This window comes from Chiroxiphia lanceolata, chromosome 22 (assembly GCF_009829145.1).
Source record: "Chiroxiphia lanceolata isolate bChiLan1 chromosome 22, bChiLan1.pri, whole genome shotgun sequence".
NCBI lineage: Eukaryota > Metazoa > Chordata > Aves > Passeriformes > Pipridae > Chiroxiphia > Chiroxiphia lanceolata.
The window spans coordinates 1,247,398-1,267,837 of NC_045658.1; the positions used below are offsets into that span (position 1 = coordinate 1,247,398).

The window sequence follows — 20,440 nt, forward strand, 5'->3', positions numbered from 1 at the left end:
GGAGTTTCCTGCAACTTAGAGGATTTGGGGGACAGTTTAGATACTGAGCTAAACTTGCCAGGCAGTGAAAAGGGCAAGAATAAAAAAAAGGCTGTGTTTTACCCTCATGTGAAACGCTGTGATTTTGCCAACCCAGCTGCTGGGAAAGGGGGAAAACAAATCAATCATTCCACCAAAACAGAGGGAATCAAACAAAAACACTGAGAGGAGGAAAGGGAAACTGCAAGAACAAACTAAAGTCCTATAAAACTCAGCAGCATTTAGGAAACAAGTGGGTTTTTGTGAGTCTCTTCACAGTCCCAAAATGGGAAGAAAAGATATTTTCCAAAATAAACCACTCCAGAACACACTCACTGAACCCTCAATGACACTTGAGCCAATCCACATCCCTGGACACGGGGAAGAGCCAAACTGTCTGGGATAATGTGAAACAGAGCTCTCCATCTTCAATAAGAACTGGAGAGTCTGATAAACCTGGAGCCAGAGCTGCTGTGTCTGCCCACCTTCTCCACAGCTCTTGGCTGAACTCTCAGTAATTCCATGCAGAAATCCAAGCAAACAACTCCAAGCAAACCAAGAGACACCAGAATCCTTCCCTCTGGAAACCACCATGCTCCTCATAAATCCCCCCGTGGCAGGGGTTGGAACTAGATGGGTTTCAAGGTCCCTTTAAGCCCAAACCCTTCTGGGATTCTGTGATATAAAACCAAACTGCAGAAGGGTTTTGTGGTTCATCACATTCAGTACCGTGGGGTGGCTGCTCCACTCTGGGTTATGAAGACACAAATGCACACATGGCACTCAGGATGTTGGGCTTCTCTTATTTTTGATGAGGTTTTCCTGCTAAAACATTTAATTAACCACAGCAACAAGGACTTGAGAGCTGGCATAAATTCCTGCCCTCTCCTCCCCCGATATGGAGTCAATGCCACTAAAACAAGATTTCCCTGCCTGGAAGTTACTTAAATACTCACCTAATGGTGGATGTGGGGGTGGGTACACGAATACATTTAATTTTTCTTTAATTTCCCTCATTTCTTCAGTTGCAACACCAATTAACAAACTGAAATAGCACATTCAGAGAGAAGCATCTCGGGCATTTAAAATCCCTTTTCTGCCTCAAAGAACTCGGCTTTGCTGGCACAGAACTGCCTTAATCCCAGCTGAGTGTGTCTGATCAGCTCTGCATTTAAATGGCATCAGGGATCTGGGCATGTCGTGTTTGGGATGCTGAAAAGAGACTCCTGGGGACTGAAGAGGTGACTAAAGAGCTGCAGCCCCTGTGCTGAGGGCAGCCCCAAAAAAGGCCTTTCCTGTGAGCCCAGCTCAGCTCTCCCAGTCTCCCAAATCACCTCAGACCACCTTCAAAACTCCAAAGATACAAGTATTCTGCATTTTGAGACATGCCCATGTCCCTTTTTATATTCCCCCCCCTCCATGAAAGAGTTCTTTTAACATTTCCAAACCACTCTCACACACAGACTGGTGTAATTTCCTTTTCAATCTTTACAAATTATTCATTCACCAGTTCAAGTCCACCCCCATCTTCTGTTTAAACCTTACATTCTCCCTATGTACCTTTACTGTTCCCCACCATCCACCTGCAGATGGGTTTAAATCCATTAATCTGTCTCTCTCCAATTCCCACCAGTGAATTAGAAAGAGTGGGAATGTGCTCTCCAAAGCCCTTCCATAATGTGCTCAGGTTCTTCCAAGCCTGCAAATACATCCACAACTTACTGGTTTTCTACCTTTTCCAAGGCATAATATTCAATAATTTTTTTTCTGTCATTTTGAACCAATTCCCAACATTCTCTCAAGCTGAGCTGAGAGAATTCCCATCTGGCTCTTTGGGAATACCCTCAGCAGCAGCACAGGAGAGGATCTCAGGCTTTGAGGGAGATCCTGCTACTTTCACTGATGTTTATTTAAAAAACAGTAAAAATCTTTTCCTTTCTGACTGGCTGAGATGCCCAAAGTCAGAGCAGAGGGTCCCCGTGGAAAAACGGAAAATAAGGTCCAAGTTCAGCACTGTGCAATGTCTGATGACACTTGGCTGAACCTCTCTGGGCATCATAGTATCCTGGAATGGCTTGGGCTGGAAGAGACCTTAAAGCTCACCTTGTTCCATGGGCAGGGACACCTTCTACTATCCCAGGCTGCCCCCAGCCTTGGACACTTGGACACTTCCAGGGATGGGGCAGCCACAGCTTCTCCAGGCAACCTGTGCCAGGGCCTCCAGCGAAGATAAAGCTCAGTTTTAAGCTTAAGAAGGGTACTAATTTCCTTCCACCTTCCAATCCCCCAAGGAATGTGTCCCTCAGGGCCATCACTCACCGTTTTCTTCTCCCTCTTGGCGGGTGGTGGCTGCTGCTGCTGCGTAGGCACAATGATGGGTGCGGACTGGTACACGGGCTGGCTGGGGTAGAACGGTGTTCCTGGGGGCAAACAGGGATGGAACAAGAGGGAGAAGCTCAGTTTGGTTGTTAATGAACTAAAACCAAGCACAAGAGGTAAAACTGGCCACGGGCTCCTCCCTTCCTCCAAACCCCAGAACTTCTAACAACGATCTGGGTTTGCTCTTCCTCACCTCACTCAACAGAAGCTGCTCCTTCATCAAGGCAGGAGATTAATTTTTATTTAATTATTAAAATTATTTAATTATTAAAAATCATTTAATTATTAAACCCCAACCATTTAATTAAATTTATTTGTTTAATTATTTCACTACAGAATTTTTAATTTCCATGGCAAAAAGGTGGCCACGTGCATCCATTCCCGAGGGCCTGCGGACACCATCAAGGCACTAAAAGACCATCCTTGGACTCCCCTGACTGACAAACAGGTGAGTTTGTTGCTGCTTTATCATTTTTTTTGCCTTCGTAGAGAAATTCAGTCAGACCAACACAAACAATTTGCAAGGTCAACTGCAGCCTGTTTCAAAGCATAATCAGAAAATATAATTACAACCAATGTTCTTCTCATGCTGCAGCTCACGAAAAGCACGACCATGGTGATTAGTGCAGAATTTCACCGTGGTGCTGCTCACACTGGAACAGCCAATATAGTTCATTATGGTTTCCTTTATGGAATGATGATGGCTCAATAACTGACTGCTTTAAAAACGTGCCAGACATCAGGGTGGCAGAGCAGAGCTGTCTTCTGCCCACGGATCCGGTGTCAGGGGAATGTGTGAGGTGCTGCTGGGTTTTTTTCCCTTCTAGGTATGGATATTGGATGGACTGACTGCTTGCACTTGCCCCTGGAGCAATCTGATTTATTCATATCTGATCATTCTTCAGCTGAACTAACCTTTAAATGGGAATGAAACCTGGATTATGCCTGTAACCCAACCAGGGGTCAGTGCGATCTCAGGCAAAGGGTGAAACCCAAGAAAGAACTCGGCCCTGCACAGTCTGAGACTTCAAAGGATGGATTCCCCCAGCTGAGAGCTGAAAGCACCAGCTCTGGGCAGGCTCCCTGCCTGCAGCCTCCCAGGGGGAGCATTGTCCTGCCAGTGCAGAGAGCCCTGTGTGGCACAAGGTGCTCCAAGTGTTCAGTCTGGGCTGGGCTCAGTGACTCAACAGACACCTCATTCTGAGTGTCAGGGTCGGGCAGCAGGAGCTCAGATCAGGCCTCAGGGCACAGAAGTGTCCACCAGCACCTCTCCAGCCTGGGAACAGAGAACTGCTGCCCAGAGAAGCTGTGGTTGCCCCATCCCTGGGAGTGTCCAAGGCCAGGATGGATGGGACTTGGAGCAGCCTGGGCTACAGAAGGTGTCTATGGCAGGGGGTGAAATGGGATGAGCTTTAAGGTCCCTCCCAACCCAAACCATTCTGGGATTCTATGAACCCTCCTCCATCTCTCCTTAAAAACAGTGATGAACCTCAAACTCTTCTCAGTAACACTCTAGTGGAGCTGCCCAGTGTCCAAGCAGAGTCTGGGTCAGGTGAGGGGACAGGACCAGCCTGGGAGCCCTGGAATGTGGGAATTACCTTCATTTCTACAGACCCCCTGTAATGTGATCCCTGACAGAGAGGTAGCTCCTCAGGGAAGACTCTTCCTTTATGAAAAATACTTTAAAAACCCAAATCCTGCAAAGCAAGAGTGAACTTCTGGGAGGAAACAGCTTCTATTGCACCAAGTCAAGTGCCCATGTCAGTGCCACACTCTCTGCTCTCCTGCCTTTTCATCACTTCCAGTTCTACAGCATCGAAGTTTTATTTTCCCTCCTTCCCACTGATCATTTCAAGGTCTTTCCCAACGCTGTAGGAAACTCCCTGATATCAGAGAATGATAAATTGCAAAACTGAGGTATAAAAATGCACTGTCCATCCTCACAAGTTTTGCTTTCATCACCTTCTTCGGGTCCTGCCATGATTTTGATATCCAGCAGCCACACTGGCTATAAATCCTGTAGTTTATGGGAAAAGGCACTGCCAGCAGCATTATCCATGCCTGGATTGCAGATTTAGCTGTTCTCCAAGCCTGGCAGCATCTGGTGAGAGACTGAGCATTCCCAGTCCCTCCAAACAGCAAGGAAGGAACAGGAGGGAAAGATGGATGAGCACAGGCAAAGCTCCATCATCCCCTTCCTCAGCTAAACCTTCCCTGCCTGGAAAACTCTGCAAGATGGAGAGCTCCAGCTTCACCCACTGATGCTCCACAGACACAGCAACCTAAAAACAAGCTGGGACTGAAAGATTCCAAGTTTCTGTGCAAGAAAACAGGTGCTTCCAGGAGAGGAAAGCAGCCAGAAAGGAACCTTTTCCTAATTACAAGAGTGAAGACTAAGTAAGTCTAAGCAGCAAGTAAAGAAAGCAGAGCTGTAACAGCAGAAAAAATGAGGAATACTGGGCAATTTCCTCATTTAAGAGATCAGGTTTGAAGAACCATTGCAATGTTCCTTCTGGTTTTTTTCTAGGATAAACAACCAAGAAGCAGCTGCCTCGTAATTACCCTCCCTCCTTCTATTCTGAAATTGCAGAACCACGTTTGAAGGGTTCAGAGCAACCTTTCAACATAGTCCCATGAGCTCCACACACACCAAATAAAGAACAGAAAGAAGGAAAATACTAAAAAAGATTTCCAAATGATACACAGGGAAGCAAGTGGGGCTTAGCTCCCCTTCCAAAGGCATCTGTGTGTGTGAAGAGCAAACCTGCAGCTCTGCCAAGGGTGCAGGGCTGTCACTGTTCAGCCTGGAAGGGAATGAGTCACCCCAAGGCTCTGGAATTCCAACAGCTACAGCCCATGGGAAGCTGACAGTACCTCTGCCCCCAACAGGTCACAGAATGTGAAGGGCAGGTAGCAATGAGAGAACAAAACGCCTCAAAACTGATATTGAGAGGTGAAAACCCTTCAAAAATCAACCCACGTGAAGGGGTGATGAATGCAATCATCCTGGGGGCCTTTCAGATGTTGCCATAAATGAGCAAGGGAAGAACTGATGGACATGAGTGCAAGACTCCTAATTCTGCATCTCAAACACAGCTTGCAGGAGCTGGTCTGACAACCATCCAAACACAGATCCCATGGAAAGCCTCCCAGGGGGCTGTGATGTCAGGGGGACAGCGATTGTACACAGCAACACACTGGGAATTGTTAAGAAAAGACCTCACTGCTTTTCTGTAAGAGGTGATTGCCAAGAGAAGAGGTGGGGAGGGACAGTCACCCACTGGGTTTGCAAACTGGGACCCAGGGGAGAGGAGCTGGGAGGCCCTGGAGGACTCAAGGACCAGGAGACATGGACAGAAAGGATCTCCAGCCCTGGACATGCAGCCCTGGAATGTTTAATTGAAGCTTTGAACCTCAGGACCTGGGACAGTCACAGAATCATGGAATATCCTGAGCTGGAAGGCACCCCCAAGGATCATCTAGTCCAACTCCTGGCCCCACACAGACACCCCAACAATCCTCCCCTGTGCCCCAGAGGATCATCCAAACACTCCTGGAGCTCTGGCAGCCTTGGTGCTGTGCCCACTGCCCTGGGGACCCTCTGGGGGAAGAACCTTTTCCTGAGATCCCACCTAACCCTGCCCTGACACAGCTTCAATCCAGTCAAACACCCTGAACACATGTACATATGACGATCATATCTATGACAATTTTCCAACCTTTTTGCTTTCGAAAAGGCAACACCAGGAGTCGCCCCCGAAAGGGCCAAATTTCAGCTTGTGTAGGAGTTACAGACTCTTCCACTGCACTAAATTGATCTTTGCAGCATAAAACCAGGGAACAAACCCCATGGCTTGCTCTCACCCCTCACTAAACACCGAACAAGGAACATAGGGATAAGAAAGTCAACTGCTGTATTCCTGGGAGCAGACCCAGCGCATGGCTCAGTGGAAACCAGGGCTGCCAGATGTACCCACAATACCTTAATAAATAACAGAGATTGAGCAGGGACTAAGAAACAACCACCATTCCTGGTCCCATGTGATCCTGGGCAGCCTTTCCTGAGGCACTCACACAAACAATGCTCTGGGAGTGGGGATTTTTCAGGAGTGAATAATCAGGGCTGTGACACCACCAAATTTAGCATCTATTTGAAGTTCAAACAAATGCTAATCCAGCTTGTTATTATAAATCTGCAGCTTGACAACAGAAAAACACACCCAGGGAAGATTCTGTAAGAAGTCTCCAAGCAGAACTTACCATAGGCATTGGGGAATTCTCCAGGACCTGGGCCTGGATAAAAGGGTCCCGGTCCCGGCGGCTGCACAGGGTATTGCTGGGGGGGCCCGACGTACGGGGGGCCACTGTGACGATACTGGGGGGACAAAAACCACCATCAGTTCACACGGGAGCACAGAGAACCTGTAATGGAGCCCCCCAAACCACCAGGGGTCTGATTGTCAAACCAGGTAATTACAGAGAAATGCAATCATTAAGGTTGGAAACGCCCTCCACGATCATCGAGTCCAACCATTCCCTCCCCACCACATTCACCCCTAAACATGTCCCCAGGTGCCACATCCACACACCTTTTGAACACTTCCAGGGTTATCGACTCCACCACTGCCCTGGGCAGCCCATTCCAATGCCTGATCACCCTTTCCATGAAGGAATTTTCCCCACTATCCAATGTAAACCTCCCCAAATGTTACCGTCAGAAAAGTAATCAGAGCTAAGGTAAAGGCAAGGCAGGGAGGACTCGAGAGCTGAGGCAGAACAGTCACCTCCCTGATTTCACTAACACTGTTTAATGAGGCCCAAGGTTTTAGAGTGACTGTAGACCTATTAAGTCAAATTAGATACATTTAAAGCACAAATATTTTCCAAGAGCTTGGTTTCCCATTGGTTTTGACTCCTACAGCTTCCATGCACAGAACAAATACTTCATCCAGAGAAAGGACAGAGGCTGAACCACAGAATCACAGAATCATGGAACCACTAAGGTTGGAAAAGGCCTCTAAACCACCAAGTCCAACGTTCCCCCAGTACTGCCAGGGCCACCACTAAACCATGTCCTCAAGTGCTACATCCACATGTTTCTTGAACACCTCCAGGGACAGTGACTCCACCACTGCCCAGGGCAGCCTGTTCCGGTGCCTGCCCACCCTTTCCATGAAGGAATTTTTCCTAATATCTAATCTAGACCCCCCTTGGCACATGAGGCCAAATACAGAACTACCAGCTTGGTTCCACAGACACATCCCACCAACTCCCAGCATGTCCTCAGACAGCCCAGATGGAGCAGAGGTGGCTCTGCAGCTCCTCAGGTGCCTGGCTGGTGGATTTACCTGTGGGATACAGTACTGGGGGCCCTGAGGCATCGGGTAGGGCATTGGCAGGTGGTTCACCATCATGATGTGCTGGTTGGTTTGGTACACGGCAGTCGGGGTCTGTGCTCCGGGACGGATGGAGGGGCTGCTGTTCTGGATGGTGGCTCTTGGAGGCTGGATCTGAGGCCTCTGAAAAAACTAGGATAGGGAAGGGAGAGAGGAGAGAAAACAAAGAACCGGTCAGACTTTCTGGGAAAGGATTAGAAATACAATATTATAATTATAAGACTAGTTTCCAAGGGTTGCCATGCCTTCAGAAAGCTGCAGGACAGTCTGGGTTTATCTGTGAACAGCAGGGGTTTCTATTTTACAAGGTAAAAAAAGGCAAGAAATGTTACAAACTAATAATTATTACTTTGTAGCTATCAAATTTTACAGCTCAACTTTCAGAGCGAATGTTAGAAAAAGGAGTTTGTCTCCTTTGTTTTTAAAAGGTGGGTTGGCTGCTAAAAACCCCACCTTTATAAATACTCCAGGGAAATAAAAGATCAAGGTAACTATTCCAGAAGAGCTAAAAGGCTGGAATTTCACAATGGACAGAGGCACCTCACGCCTTTCCTTTACACTCATTGATCCAGGCGACTCGTCCTGCCCTGTTTTCCAAAGGGTGGCAACTCGTCCCAGGGTGGCACCAAACTCTTCTACCACATTGGGATGAAGTGATGCCCCAGGTGGATGGACCAGGTCCAGGGAACCAAGCAAGCCCCTGGCACACGCTCCGTCCTCGGCCCTCGCGCGGGAGAGGCACCGGCAACCCCGGGACGGAGCATTCGCGGGGCTGGAACGCCTGGCTCTGGAGAGGCTTTGGAGTCTCGGCAGTCAGGAGGTAAGAAATGCATTCACTGACGGAGGAATGGTACAGGTGAGACACTTATGCCATGCAGAACCAGGAGTTGGAGTTACCTGTATAGGTCTGAATCCTCCCTTCAATAACGAAGCAAGAAAGCAGCAGGAAACAGAAAGAAAGCCAATGGAACAGCTTACAGATCAACAGGAAGGAACAGGATCAACATGCACCCTAATTCACACAATTCCAGTCACCTCCTGCCCTGCTCTCACCCCTTGCACGAACTGCCAGGAAAAGTGGTACCGAGGACTCTCAGGATCCCACAAGGTCAGAAACTTTTACACCTCCATACAAAACTTGTCCAGAAAAGTTTAAAAAACAAAAGGAAAAAACCAACCAAACCATGACTGACTGCAGGAGACGTGACACTACAGAAAGACTTTGTGTTTACTCTGTTCCTAAAACATCAAATATTTCTCCTGTCTGGTCTCTTCCAGTGATACAGAGGGAGCAGATAAAGCAGAAATCCTGGCTCCAAGTGTGGATTTCTCTCCATTTCTGCACCAAGACTGGGAGGGTAAGAAATGCCACATATTTTAACTGCTTAGAAAAAAAATAATGATAATAATTAGGCCAGCACACATCACACCAAACCCTGCTGTGGCTGCTGTGCAGTGATGGGAACAGTCTGGGAGCAACTGTGTGAGGAGGGGTGAGAAGAGAAGAGAAGAGAAGAGAAGAAGAGAAGAGAAGAGAAGAGAAGAGAAGAGAAGAGAAGAGAAGAGAAGAGAAGAGAAGAGAAGAGAAGAGAAGAGAAGAGAAGAGAAGAGAAGAGAAGAGAAGAGAAGAGAAGAGAAGAGAAGAGAAGAGAAGAGAAGAGAAGAGAAGAGAAGAGAAGAGAAGAGAAGAGAAGAGAAGAGAAGAGAAGAGAAGAGAAGAGAAGAGAAGAGAAGAGAAGAGAAGAGAGAGAGAGAGAGAAGAGAAGAGAAGAGAAGAGAAGAGAAGAGAAGAGAAGAGAAGAGAAGAGAAGAGAAGAGAAGAGAAGAGAAGAGAAGAGAAGAGAAGAGAAGAGAAGAGAAGAGAAGAGAAGAGGAGAGGAGAGAGGGGTGACCACTGAGGAATGAGCTGGGATTATCCACCTTGGGTTTGGGAAGGATGAGGGAGGATGGAAGGAAGCTGTGATGCCTCTATCCTTGCCATGACAATGAGCTTACAGTGGTCATTCTGGTGCTGCTGAAGACTTTATAACAGTTGAGCTGTTCCCCACAGCAAATGATTTCCCCAGGAAAGCCATGGATGACTCCATCTCAGAAATCCAGACACTGTTAAGAGGAGCTCAATGATTTTATGTCCAGCCCTGTTAATCTGGATGGAGAACTGTCCCCAGCACACTGCGACCTGAACCAGGAGAAGGCAACTGTTTGGGGAGAGAAGTTTGGCATGAAGGTGCAGAAAGAAAACCAGGAGAGCATCACTCTGCCATGGTCCTGCTCCAGCCACGCTGGGGCTGTGAGATGGGGGGGAACTACCCAAGTATCACAGGAACCAGGGGCAGGTGCTGAATTTATGGTGAGAATCACCAGAGTCTGCAATTTTTTAATATCCAAAACCACAAAAAATGTGCAAAAGTCTTTCTCATTCCACTGCAAATCGCTGACTGATGATTATTTACAACCTGCTGGCAGCAGAAGTCTCACCAAGGTGGTGGGAAATTCCACAGCCCCCACAGGGCTGTGTTTCTGCAGAGTGAAAATGGGCTGGAGGCTGAAGCAAGACCCGTCTCTCTGTCAACAGCAGCTCCATCCACAGGGCAGCACAAGAAAAGCCATGGGGAGACTCCACCAGTGCCAGCCAGACACGAGCCTGAACCTGCTCCTCAAGTTCCTGCTGTGCCTACGGAACCTGCTCCCACTAAACGGACACCTGAGGGAAAACTCACAGCACCAGGAACGCCCTGGGGATGGAAAGCTGCTCATTTCCATCACTGGCAACTGGTCTCTAAAGGCTCACGAGGGGAGTCCTGCTGGGGGGACACACTGGAAGCTTCATCTCACGGGACACGAGCTGGGTCTGTTCCCCACTGGAGCAGAAGGGACAGGACTTGTGCTCTGAAATGGGGGTGTGAGGCACAGCCCTGCTCTCCCACAAGCACTGAACACCCCCAGGGCAGAGCTGGGCTGTTCCACAGCAGCAGGAGGATCTCTGACAAGGAAACTGTGTTAAAAACCCTCTCAGGAGCCCCCTACACAGCCCACACCAGAGCAGAGCCGGCTCGGCTCCAGAGATGGAGAAAAAAGGAGAATTCCATTCCTGGCAGACCAGCAAGAGGAACAGCAGATCCGTTATTCCAAACAAGACAGAAGCTTTTGGAAGCACCAAAGCCGAGACCTGTCTGACAAAGTTTAATGACTTGTAGCTACTCCACTTCCAGTATAAAACCAGGATTCTCAAGGAAATTGGGTACTGGAGCACTGAGCATCTGAGCCGTGGGGGGGTTTGACTGTTCTAAACCACCATCACCTGGCTGGCAAACTGGTTTATGCTCCATCCTCATCCCTGTCCCTCCAGAGCTCAGCCAGTAATATTCATGCTTAGAAATGTTTTGCTATTCTGACTTGATCTGCCAAAAAATCCATCTTGCACGGTCCAAGTGCCCTGTACAGACACCTCCAGGTAACACTAACGATGCCGCAGAGGAGAACACCAGGACATGAAAATCTGACAGGTCTGGACTCTACTTCTTCTAGGAAGTGCAGGATTTGGAGTGGAGCACACACAGGACCCCCTCAGGACCAGGGTGAACCACAGCAAGGCTTCTGAAGGAAACTCTGTGTTACACCAGCCCTTCCTTGACTCCTGCCTTCAAAAATAAAGCCCCTGCTACGTCTGATGATGGTCAAATTATGGTTGTTCAGCACCCAGTGCAGACCTGGGTTGTGTCCTCGAATCATGTCCCATCCCTCACCTGTCCAAGTCAGAGAGGGAGGGAGTTCTTAGATCACCTTGGAGTCAGTACTACTGGGCAATGTTGTCTTTAACTTCCCCAGGGTTGCTGCCCTGATCCCTCACAGAGGAGCAGAAGCAAACCCCTCTGACACTGCCTTCACTGGCTCCTCCAGCCTGCTCATTTAATGAGCTCTCATCAGCCCAGCACATCCTTCACTTCCCTGCTCAAGGAAGCTCTGGCAAATCCAAAAGCAGAACTGCACACAGGCTCCAGACAGGGTTTCTGCAGTGCTTCCCAAAACTCCTTAACTGGAAATAACTTCAGTGGTGTATCTGGAGGCTGCACTGCTGACGTGGTTTCAGCCAATGAGCTCCCACCCTATGGAATAAACCCTTCTCCTTGGCACTATGTGCCATGCTGGATGTCACCTGTTCCATGCACAGCATCCTTGTGCTGACCAGGTTTTCCACCTTTGTACTGCTGCAGACACACATCTGCTGTTTGTGCCACAGGAATTAACATTCATTTTAAGGAAATCCTCTTCTAACCTCTTGCCCACCCCTGCCCAATTCCCTGCCTTTCCCTTCAGTCACTGCTTAAATACACACGTCTCAATATCTGTTTATTAATCATCATCTTCTTCATTTTCTTCCCATGTGTCCAGAGGCTGCTGAAGGCACCCAGATGAGAGGTTGTCAAGTAGAAAAATCAATGATCAAACACTGCTCAGTCCCTGGGATCACCCACCACTGCCTTTTTAATGATTTGCCATTCACTCTGTATTTCCAGTGCCTGAGCTAGAAACTTGGGGTAAGAGCACTGAAAACAAACCTATGCCAAGCTCAGCCCAGGGAACATGGGCACTCAGTTATTTTTTTTCCTAATTTGGACCAAGGCTGGATGTTGTGATGGGTCCACGGAGCCCTGCAGAAGGTCGCGGAGAAAGGAAGAGAAAGGAGAGTTCAAGTTGTCACCCAAGCTCTGCACTTCAGTTAAGCTTCTTGTACCCCTGTTACTCATTTTTAGTCTTTCTGGTGCCACCAGGAGGGCTGGTGGGATAACCTGAGCCTGGCTGGGAGGGGGAGGAGGAGGTGCCTGCACAGGCAGTGCAGCAGGAACCATCTGCCTGTGGATGGATGTTGGATTTGACCTTTCAAACTTCAGCATAGGCCTCAGGCTCAGCTGAGGAGCTGCAGCCTGGAGACATCAAGATCACACAATCATGGAATTGTTTGGGTTGGAAAAGCCCTCCAAGATCATCAAGTTCAACCATTCCCCCAGCACTGCCATGTTCACCACTGAACATGTGCCCAAGTGCCACATCCACCTGGCTTTTAAATTCCCCCAGGGGTGGTGACTCCACCACTGCCTTGGACAGCCTGTTCCAATGCCTGATCATCCTTTCCATAAAGAAATTTTCCATAACATTCAATCTGAACCTCCCCTGGCACATCTTGAGGCCGTTTCCTCTTGTCCCATCACTTGTTACCTGTGCCAGCAGCAGGTGCTGCAGCACAAATCCCCAGGTCCACATTCCCCAGTGGCCACTAGCACCTCAGTGCAGCCCTCTGGGCACAAGGCAAGCCTTGTCTGCCCCCCTCAGCTTTATTATTTATTAAATTATGAATCTGAGAGGAAAAGCCCTTTTTGTGGGATTTACAACTGGCAGCTCCTCCACGTGCTGGATGCAGACAGGGAAGGGACTGTGGCAGCCACTTCCCATCACCCTCTGACTCAAAATACCCCAAGAAGCTACAAAATGGCCAGTGGAGTCAGTTCAGGGAGTGAATTCCCAACCTCTCCAAATCCCAGAGCTTTTTCACCCAGCCCAGCCCATTCTCTGTTGTACAAGTTCCACCCAAAGGAACTCAAGTAACCCTGAGCTAAAACTGGAGCCAACTCCACCAGCACCAAGTGAAATGAGTCTGCCATGAGCAGCAAACTCAGCTCAAATACAGTTAAAAGTCAAAAAGCAAATGATGACATTTGAGTTTATACTTCTGATTTCTGTTTTTAATTACCTTGGTACCCAGTTTTAAAGTCACCCAGACGCTCCCCAAGTCTCTTCTTAAATGTAAGGTTTTATAAGCAGAGTCAAATGTAACAAAAACCTGCATTTTGGAGCTCAGATTAGAAGAAAACTGCTATTTTCAACTTCCCGAGGATCAGAAGCAACAAAGTGCCTCCAGAGCCTCAGTTAGGAATGAAAACCAGGAAAGCTCTGTGCTCAAAGTGGGAAATGGAGCAGCAATCTCAGGCAGAGAGGAGCTGAGGCCATTTCAGGAAGAACACAAGCTGACAGTGTATTAGAAATACTGCCCAAAACACTTTGCAGGGTCTGGTTTTTTTCTCCTATAAAGTGAAGTTTTCCAGCAGATTCTCAGTGTGTAATCTGGGAATCAGGGATAACTGATACACGTTTAACTTTTAATCACAACTCCTGCTGCTATTTCATTTCACTTCATCCACTTTTACTGTAACACCCTAAATCTCTAATATTTTCTCTTGTACAGAATGTGATCACGCTTTCTCCAGCATTAACTGGCTCCACCAACTATAACTATCCAACACAGGACAGGAATTCCCAGCTGGAAAAAAACCTGCCTATAAAGCTGCCGTTCAACTTCAGGTGCTTAAATCATGCTAATTTGAGTACTTTAAGAGCTAATAATTTCAGGCAATAACATTAAAGAACAATCCATTATTTGCCTGAAAGAGACCCAGAATCAATAGGAGGCCCATGTTAATAAAATCCCACTGGGATGGACATGGGGAATTGCAACAATGGTGCTGCCTCTGCCTTCAAAGGGCATTTTGAGGTGTTGCAACAAATATTAACCCTGCTACAGCCAATTTACTTACCGAGCACATTTTAGGTTACAAATCTCAGTCTGGACCCCTCTTCTTACATTACACAGTTTAAACATGTTGGTCTTGAGCATCCTCTGAGTGTTGGGTTTGGGACGAAGCCATGACCCTCCTGCACTGGTGGTGACCAAAATCCCTCTGTCCACCCCCAATCCACACCAGGGGTGGAGAGTTTTGGATTAAAAGAAATAAACATCTAGAGCCTGGGTTTCTCTGTGCCTATCCTGATCCAGCACATGACAGATGCAACTGGGAATAAAGCCTGGAATGTGTTTCCAGTGGTGACAGCTTCTTGGAGATAATTATAAGCAGATTCGAATGTAACGGAGTCAAAAATCTGTGATAAAATTGGGAAAACACTTGGAAATCACAAGTTTTAACCTGCAGGCAGGGTCAGAACGGGGTTCAAAGGCAAGTTTTAGATCAAATTCTGACAGACTGGTGGCAGAGTCCCACCAGTAAAGCCACTGGCTGCTGAAGTATTTTGTCCAAGGCTGTGCTGCCTCCAGACTCCTGGGCCAAAACCTGCTCTCAGTGAGCTCAGGACATTTTAGGGGAATATTAACTGGCTCACACTGAATATATCCAGTGCCTTAGTAATGACCTATGAAAGAACTGAGGAGTTTCAGAGCAGTGATGGATTTTCAGTAAACACAGACCTGAAGTTAAGATCAAGAACAGAAGTATCTAAACAAGATCCTAATCCTGGCATTCCCCTCGTGTCCCAGCTGTCCTGCAAACATTCCTCCAGTACTCCTGGCCAAGTCATCCCAGCCACGCACAGAAATCACTCCTTTCTCTCTCCCATGAGCTTTGCCTGTGAGCAAACAAGTGCAAATGTCCAGTTTCACTCTTTCAGCCCTTTTTTGCCCTGCTCTGGATGGCTCCCACGGCCCCCACGCTGCTCCCTGAGGTGGAAGGAACAAGGATGATGATGTTTTTCAGGTGTCTGTGCCCACCTAACACTTACCTGCTTGCCTGAGACACAACTATCCTCACAATGCTCATCCCTACATTTAACTGCTCAGTAACAGGAGCAAAGTAAGAACAAAATTACCCTCCTGGAACAAACCTTCCTTGGCTCGAGCCCCTGCCCTGACACCACTGGAGTTAATGGGATTTTTTTTTCCTATTAACTCGATGGAAACAACCTGCTCCTTCCAAGCCAAGAATGTCATGGAAACAACCCAATCTGGGAGAGCTTTCCTGCTCTTGTCACACCTCTGTTCCTCTTTCCCACCCAACAGTACCACCTCTGTCCCCTCCAAAGCTACAAGAAGCAGCAACATCACTTCCCAGGGGAAAGAGTTTTGGCAAAGATGAATGGGGGAGCTGATAGAAAAGATAATTGTAGACACCCTGACTAGGACAGAGGGACCTGTGTGTCTGTCCTGACACCAGAGAGGTCCGCAGGGTAATTCTGCCACCCCTGAGCTTCAGGTGCCAGAGCTATTCCCAATCCTTACTCTTATTAATGGAGTGGTTCTTTACAAAGTCCAAGTCATGCTACAGGAATACTAAAAGATTCCTACATGTCTGGCCTTCATGGGCCAAGCAATAATGACACTGAGCAGTGCAATGGTAACAGGTAACCAGGTGTATCACACAGCAAACGTGGCGACTGGGAAGTCGTTTGCTTTGCTCCCAGTTGGAAAAGCAGGATTCTCTCAGTTGACATCTTCAGGCAACTTAATCCACTGATCAGTTTGGGAAATATCCAGAAAAAGTTTCTAGTGATGTGAGAAGGCAAAAAAAAAATCTCCCAAATACCTGGCAAGGATCCCTACAGGTTCTCCTTCCCTGTAGAAGGGGGTGGTTCATGGGAGCAGTGACCCCACTTGTGAGTTGTGTTACTCAGCGTTGCAGGCAGCTCGTTAGAGGGTTATGCAGGTGCTAGTAGCTACTAAGGGGTGGTTTCCTCCACTCTGAGTTAGTAGGTGAGTCACCTCCACCCCCAAACCCCCCCAGGCAATTAGTGCAGGGTGATAACGAAGGGGCAGGTACTGTACCTGGTGATGGGCAGGTCGAGGCCCCGCTGCAAACTGAGGAAAGGCGGGAGAAACAAACACAAAAGGAAAGGCACAAAGAGTCAGAAACACCACAACGAACCAAAATGTCACAGTCTATGCAAAATAAACCCACAGAAAATAAAATAACAACGACACACTCAAAAGCTTTGCTGCAGGACAGCGACAGACAGGGACCGAGGTGTCAGATGGACATGGGAGCTGGGAGGAGCAGCTCCCGGGATCCTACAGGCACTCTAGTGGAGGGATGCAGGCATTCCTTACCCTGCCTGAGAAAAGAACATGAAACCAAAAAAAAAAACCAAAACAAACAACTTAAAACAAGCAGCAGTGGAGGTTTGGAAACTGTTTAAAGTGGAGGGAAATGGTTAAAGCAGCTGGACTCAGCCGTTCCGGGTATTTGAAGGATTGAGGATGGACACTCATGGCTGGGGAGCAGGGAAGAGCCAGGCACAGGTAGTGACCTGCCAGCCAGGGGCTGTGGGACATCCCTGCAGGGCAAAGAGCAGCAATTCCTTGCACATACACCCCCTTTTCCTTCATTTCCAGCTTGTTTTTCTCCATCAGGATCACAACAACCCCCTCCTTAACGAGTGGGATTTGTCACCCCCTCTGAAAGACAAGGACCAGGTTATCCCATGGTGTCCCCACTGAAGGACATCTGCAGTGGAGCCCGGCTGGAGAACAGGAGGTCCTGGTTCCCAGCCCTGAGCTCAGGCTACTGAGTCACTTCCCACTCACTTGGGTTAAACACGGAGGAAAATAATCCCAGTTGAACATGCTCAGTCAACATTCAAAGCATTTCCCAATAAGGAATTGATTGTTAAAATAGAAATAAAAATGAATGCAAGAAATGGAAAATATAAATAAAGATGACAAAGTGTCTTCTTCCAGAGCTGAGTTAGGTGTTGAAACCTTTAATTCTCAGTGCAATGAGCATGATGAGAGCAGGAAAACCTATTGATAAGAGCTCCAATAATTACTGGAACAATCAAAACTAGTGATCCAGAGTGGATTTTCCCCATCATGTGCCTCTACTATGATGGCTCAGTGACTTAAGACACATGGTACAGCCCATCTCTGCTCATTCAGGGACTCACTGTGGTTTCATTTCTGCCTGAGAACAGTGATCAAAACTGGCTATTAATTATTGGTTTTCTTAATAAGAGGGTTTTTCTGTAAGGAAAAGTGGGCCAGGGTTCACATGCAGCCCTTCCATCTATTTTAATGCCATCAAACATGAAGCAAAGTATAAATATCCACTGGCCCAGCTGATTTTTTTCCTTTATAAACACTTTAATTGCCTAGGTCTAAGATTTCCAAGAACTGCTAGTACTGGTGTTTATATATTCCTTCTGCCTTCACCTCACGGTGACTCTTGGGTGGAGAGTCATAAAACCCTTCAGAAAGGAGTGAATTCGAATGCACACACGTTTCTGGCACAAGGGTTTATAAAGAATGACCTGCACTGGCTCACCAAATAGTTTTTTCACCCTGGAAAATTTTCCCTAAGCTTTAGATTAAAGAATAAAAAAGCAAAGCCTGGTCACCTTGTAAGACTAAAAAGCTAAATTTTAATTTTAATAAAAGAGAAGGACTCAGAGCCTCCCAGCGTCCTCCTGAGGCTCCAGGTGGGAAGAGGACAGTGGCTCTGTGGATGAGGAGAAACAGGCACCTGGATGAGTCTCAGGAGGTAAAAGCACTTGAAGTCCCTATTTCCCTGAAGAACTCCCCCAGACCAGCTCAAATGTCTTGGGACAAGGGACTCAGGGACCCCTGGAAGGAGTGAGCCTTTCCATGGGGTGACACACTCTGTGCTACACACCAGTGAAAAAAAAACTACCCAAAAAGAGAATGATGGGGTGCAAAAACCTTGTGCTGCTTCGCTTCAGGGCCAAAGCACCTCTCCCATCCCTGTTCCACAGAGAAGATTTGTTCTCACTGTGCTTAAGGCAGGAGCTGGAAGTTTGTATCTGAAGAAGCTAGAATATACTCTGTGGTGGAAAGTAATGTGTTATAAGAAAAAAATAAAGAAATTAAATAAAAGCTCCAAGTTAGTGAAAAATGCCTCATCTATTTTGCACTGGTCACCACTGGCTCTTGACTTTTTATTTAAATAATTCAGGTTGATAGGAATTATTCCTATTAGTAGCTGTAAGCAACAGAACAAACTGTAGTCACTGCTGGCTCCGATTAAAATTCACACTTGGGGTCGTTTTTTCTCTGTTTGATGAAGACAGTAGACAGGAAAACTTTATAAATCCTGGGTCCAACCTTCCTGCGCCCTCATTCCCTACAGTCCTCTGTGGGCACAGGGAATGTTCTCTCCCTGGGGGTGTTGGCCCACACCTCACACCCCTCCTGGATCGCTCAAACACCCTCTCCAGCACGTCTTTTTTTGGGCAGAACTCCTAGAATTGGACAGTTTGTGTTTAAATCCCCTGGTGCTCAGGGCTGGAATGGCCAGGAGAGCACGGATAACTTTCAGCAGTGCTGAAGGACCTGGATTTCGTTTTCCTTCCCCAGCTGGAGCTGCACTTTGCCATTCCCGCTACTGGGAGCGATGCGAGCGGGGAGCAAACATGAAGCCAGTTGGATTGCAAAGGCTGCTGTCCTGGGAGGAGCAGCAAAGCCTGAGCTCTGCAATTCCAACGGCCCTCAGATGCAGGACGGGATGGAGGAAGCTCCAGTCCCCCAGGAAGTGGGGCTGGGATCAATCCTGGCCCACACGGGGCTGTGCTGTGGGAGCCCAGGGATGGCAAAACCACCCTCCTCGTCCCCTCCTCACCCTGCCCTCACCACCAAAAAGGATGGTTAAAAAAGAAATAAAAATAGAATAATAATTAAATTAAAAAAAACCAAATAAATCAAGCCTAGAACAAAATGCAGGAGTAGCTCAGGCCCGGGCCAGTCTTGCATTTGCTTTGGGGTGGGAGGTGGAATGAGATGCGATGGGTGGGAGCAGCTTTTAGTCATGAGGTGGAGATGGTCACAGCAGAGCAGATGGCAAAACCTGCACACAGGAGAGCTCAAAAAAATAGAAAAAAACGCCTGATGGCTGCAGACAAAAATCCTTCCTCGAGATCTCCTCAGGAACGGGGCCAAACCCCTACAATTTGGTGTTTTCTGGCTGAATTTCCTCCAGGTGCTCTCTGTGGAGTGACAAACCCCAAGGAGCCCTGGTCTCTGTCCTACCTCAGGTCAGACCCCCCCAGCTGTAACTCAGTTTGGGCCCTTGTGTCACCTTGGGACCTTTGTCACCACCTCACCTGGCAGAGGCTGCCACGGCAGCTCGTGCTCTCAGCAAAGAAGCAAAATCAGTGCATTTCTGTAGCCAACAAAAAGATGTGGTAAAAAATAAAAATAAATAAAGAAAGGAAGAAATAAAAACGGTGCCATGGGCACAATTGCCTGCAAGAAGGAGTACAGTTTGTTATATTGCTTACAATGCAGTATTTTATCCAGCCTCTTCCAGCCAGGGACCTGTAAACCGGACTCTGTTCCAAAACCTTCCTCCTCTTCCAGTTGTCTGTGCAATGTATTGGCACTGTTCTGCTGGGCTGTCAAAAAAACTGGTTTAGAGATGCAGCTCTTCAGTCAGGTTTTTGCTCCAGTTCTAACCACACCAATTTAGCTGTGCTTTGCAATAATTAAAGAAAAAAGGTGATTATACTTACTGAGGAAAGAGGTTTTACCAGCTGTGTCCTGCATTACTGATCAGAATGGGGCACTAAGGACAAATTCCCAGCTGTCCACACCACAGAACTCTAAAATTGGTGTTAATTGGCTCATTTATCAGCACAGAGGTTCATGGGCCTCAGAACAAACCCTCCTGGACTGACTGTCCTGGAGGGGAACCTCCAGGAGCCGGGCCAGCACATTGGTGTGGCTGCACACCAGGGGTTCTTGCCCCGTGTACAACTATTTATACCTGTTTTGTGGACAAACTACTCTGTCTTGGAGGCTTTCACTTTGCTTCAGCAGCATTTGCCTTACTCTAGGAAGAGAAGAATGTTGGGGAGGG

At 47.6% G+C, this 20,440-nt stretch overlaps 1 protein-coding gene across 13 annotated transcripts in view; it reads right to left on the reverse strand.

Moving 5' to 3' along the window:
* The window catches only part of EIF4G3 (eukaryotic translation initiation factor 4 gamma 3), a 144,514-nt gene that overhangs the window by 56,181 nt on the left and 67,893 nt on the right, over positions 1–20,440 (reverse strand). For 5 of the 13 annotated variants that reach the window (XM_032709249.1, XM_032709242.1, XM_032709241.1 and 2 more), the window contains 6 exons: positions 19,863–19,976; positions 16,399–16,431; positions 8,691–8,711; positions 7,746–7,925; positions 6,658–6,772; positions 2,338–2,438 (listed from right to left, as the gene is read on the reverse strand). In XM_032709249.1, the coding sequence (XP_032565140.1) occupies positions 2,338–2,438; positions 6,658–6,772; positions 7,746–7,925; positions 8,691–8,711; positions 16,399–16,431; positions 19,863–19,976 (564 nt within the window). The remainder of the gene's footprint in view (positions 1–2,337; positions 2,439–6,657; positions 6,773–7,745; positions 7,926–8,690; positions 8,712–16,398; positions 16,432–19,862; positions 19,977–20,440) is intronic. The other 8 variants (XM_032709252.1, XM_032709251.1, XM_032709250.1 and 5 more) reach the window with 6 other exon arrangements.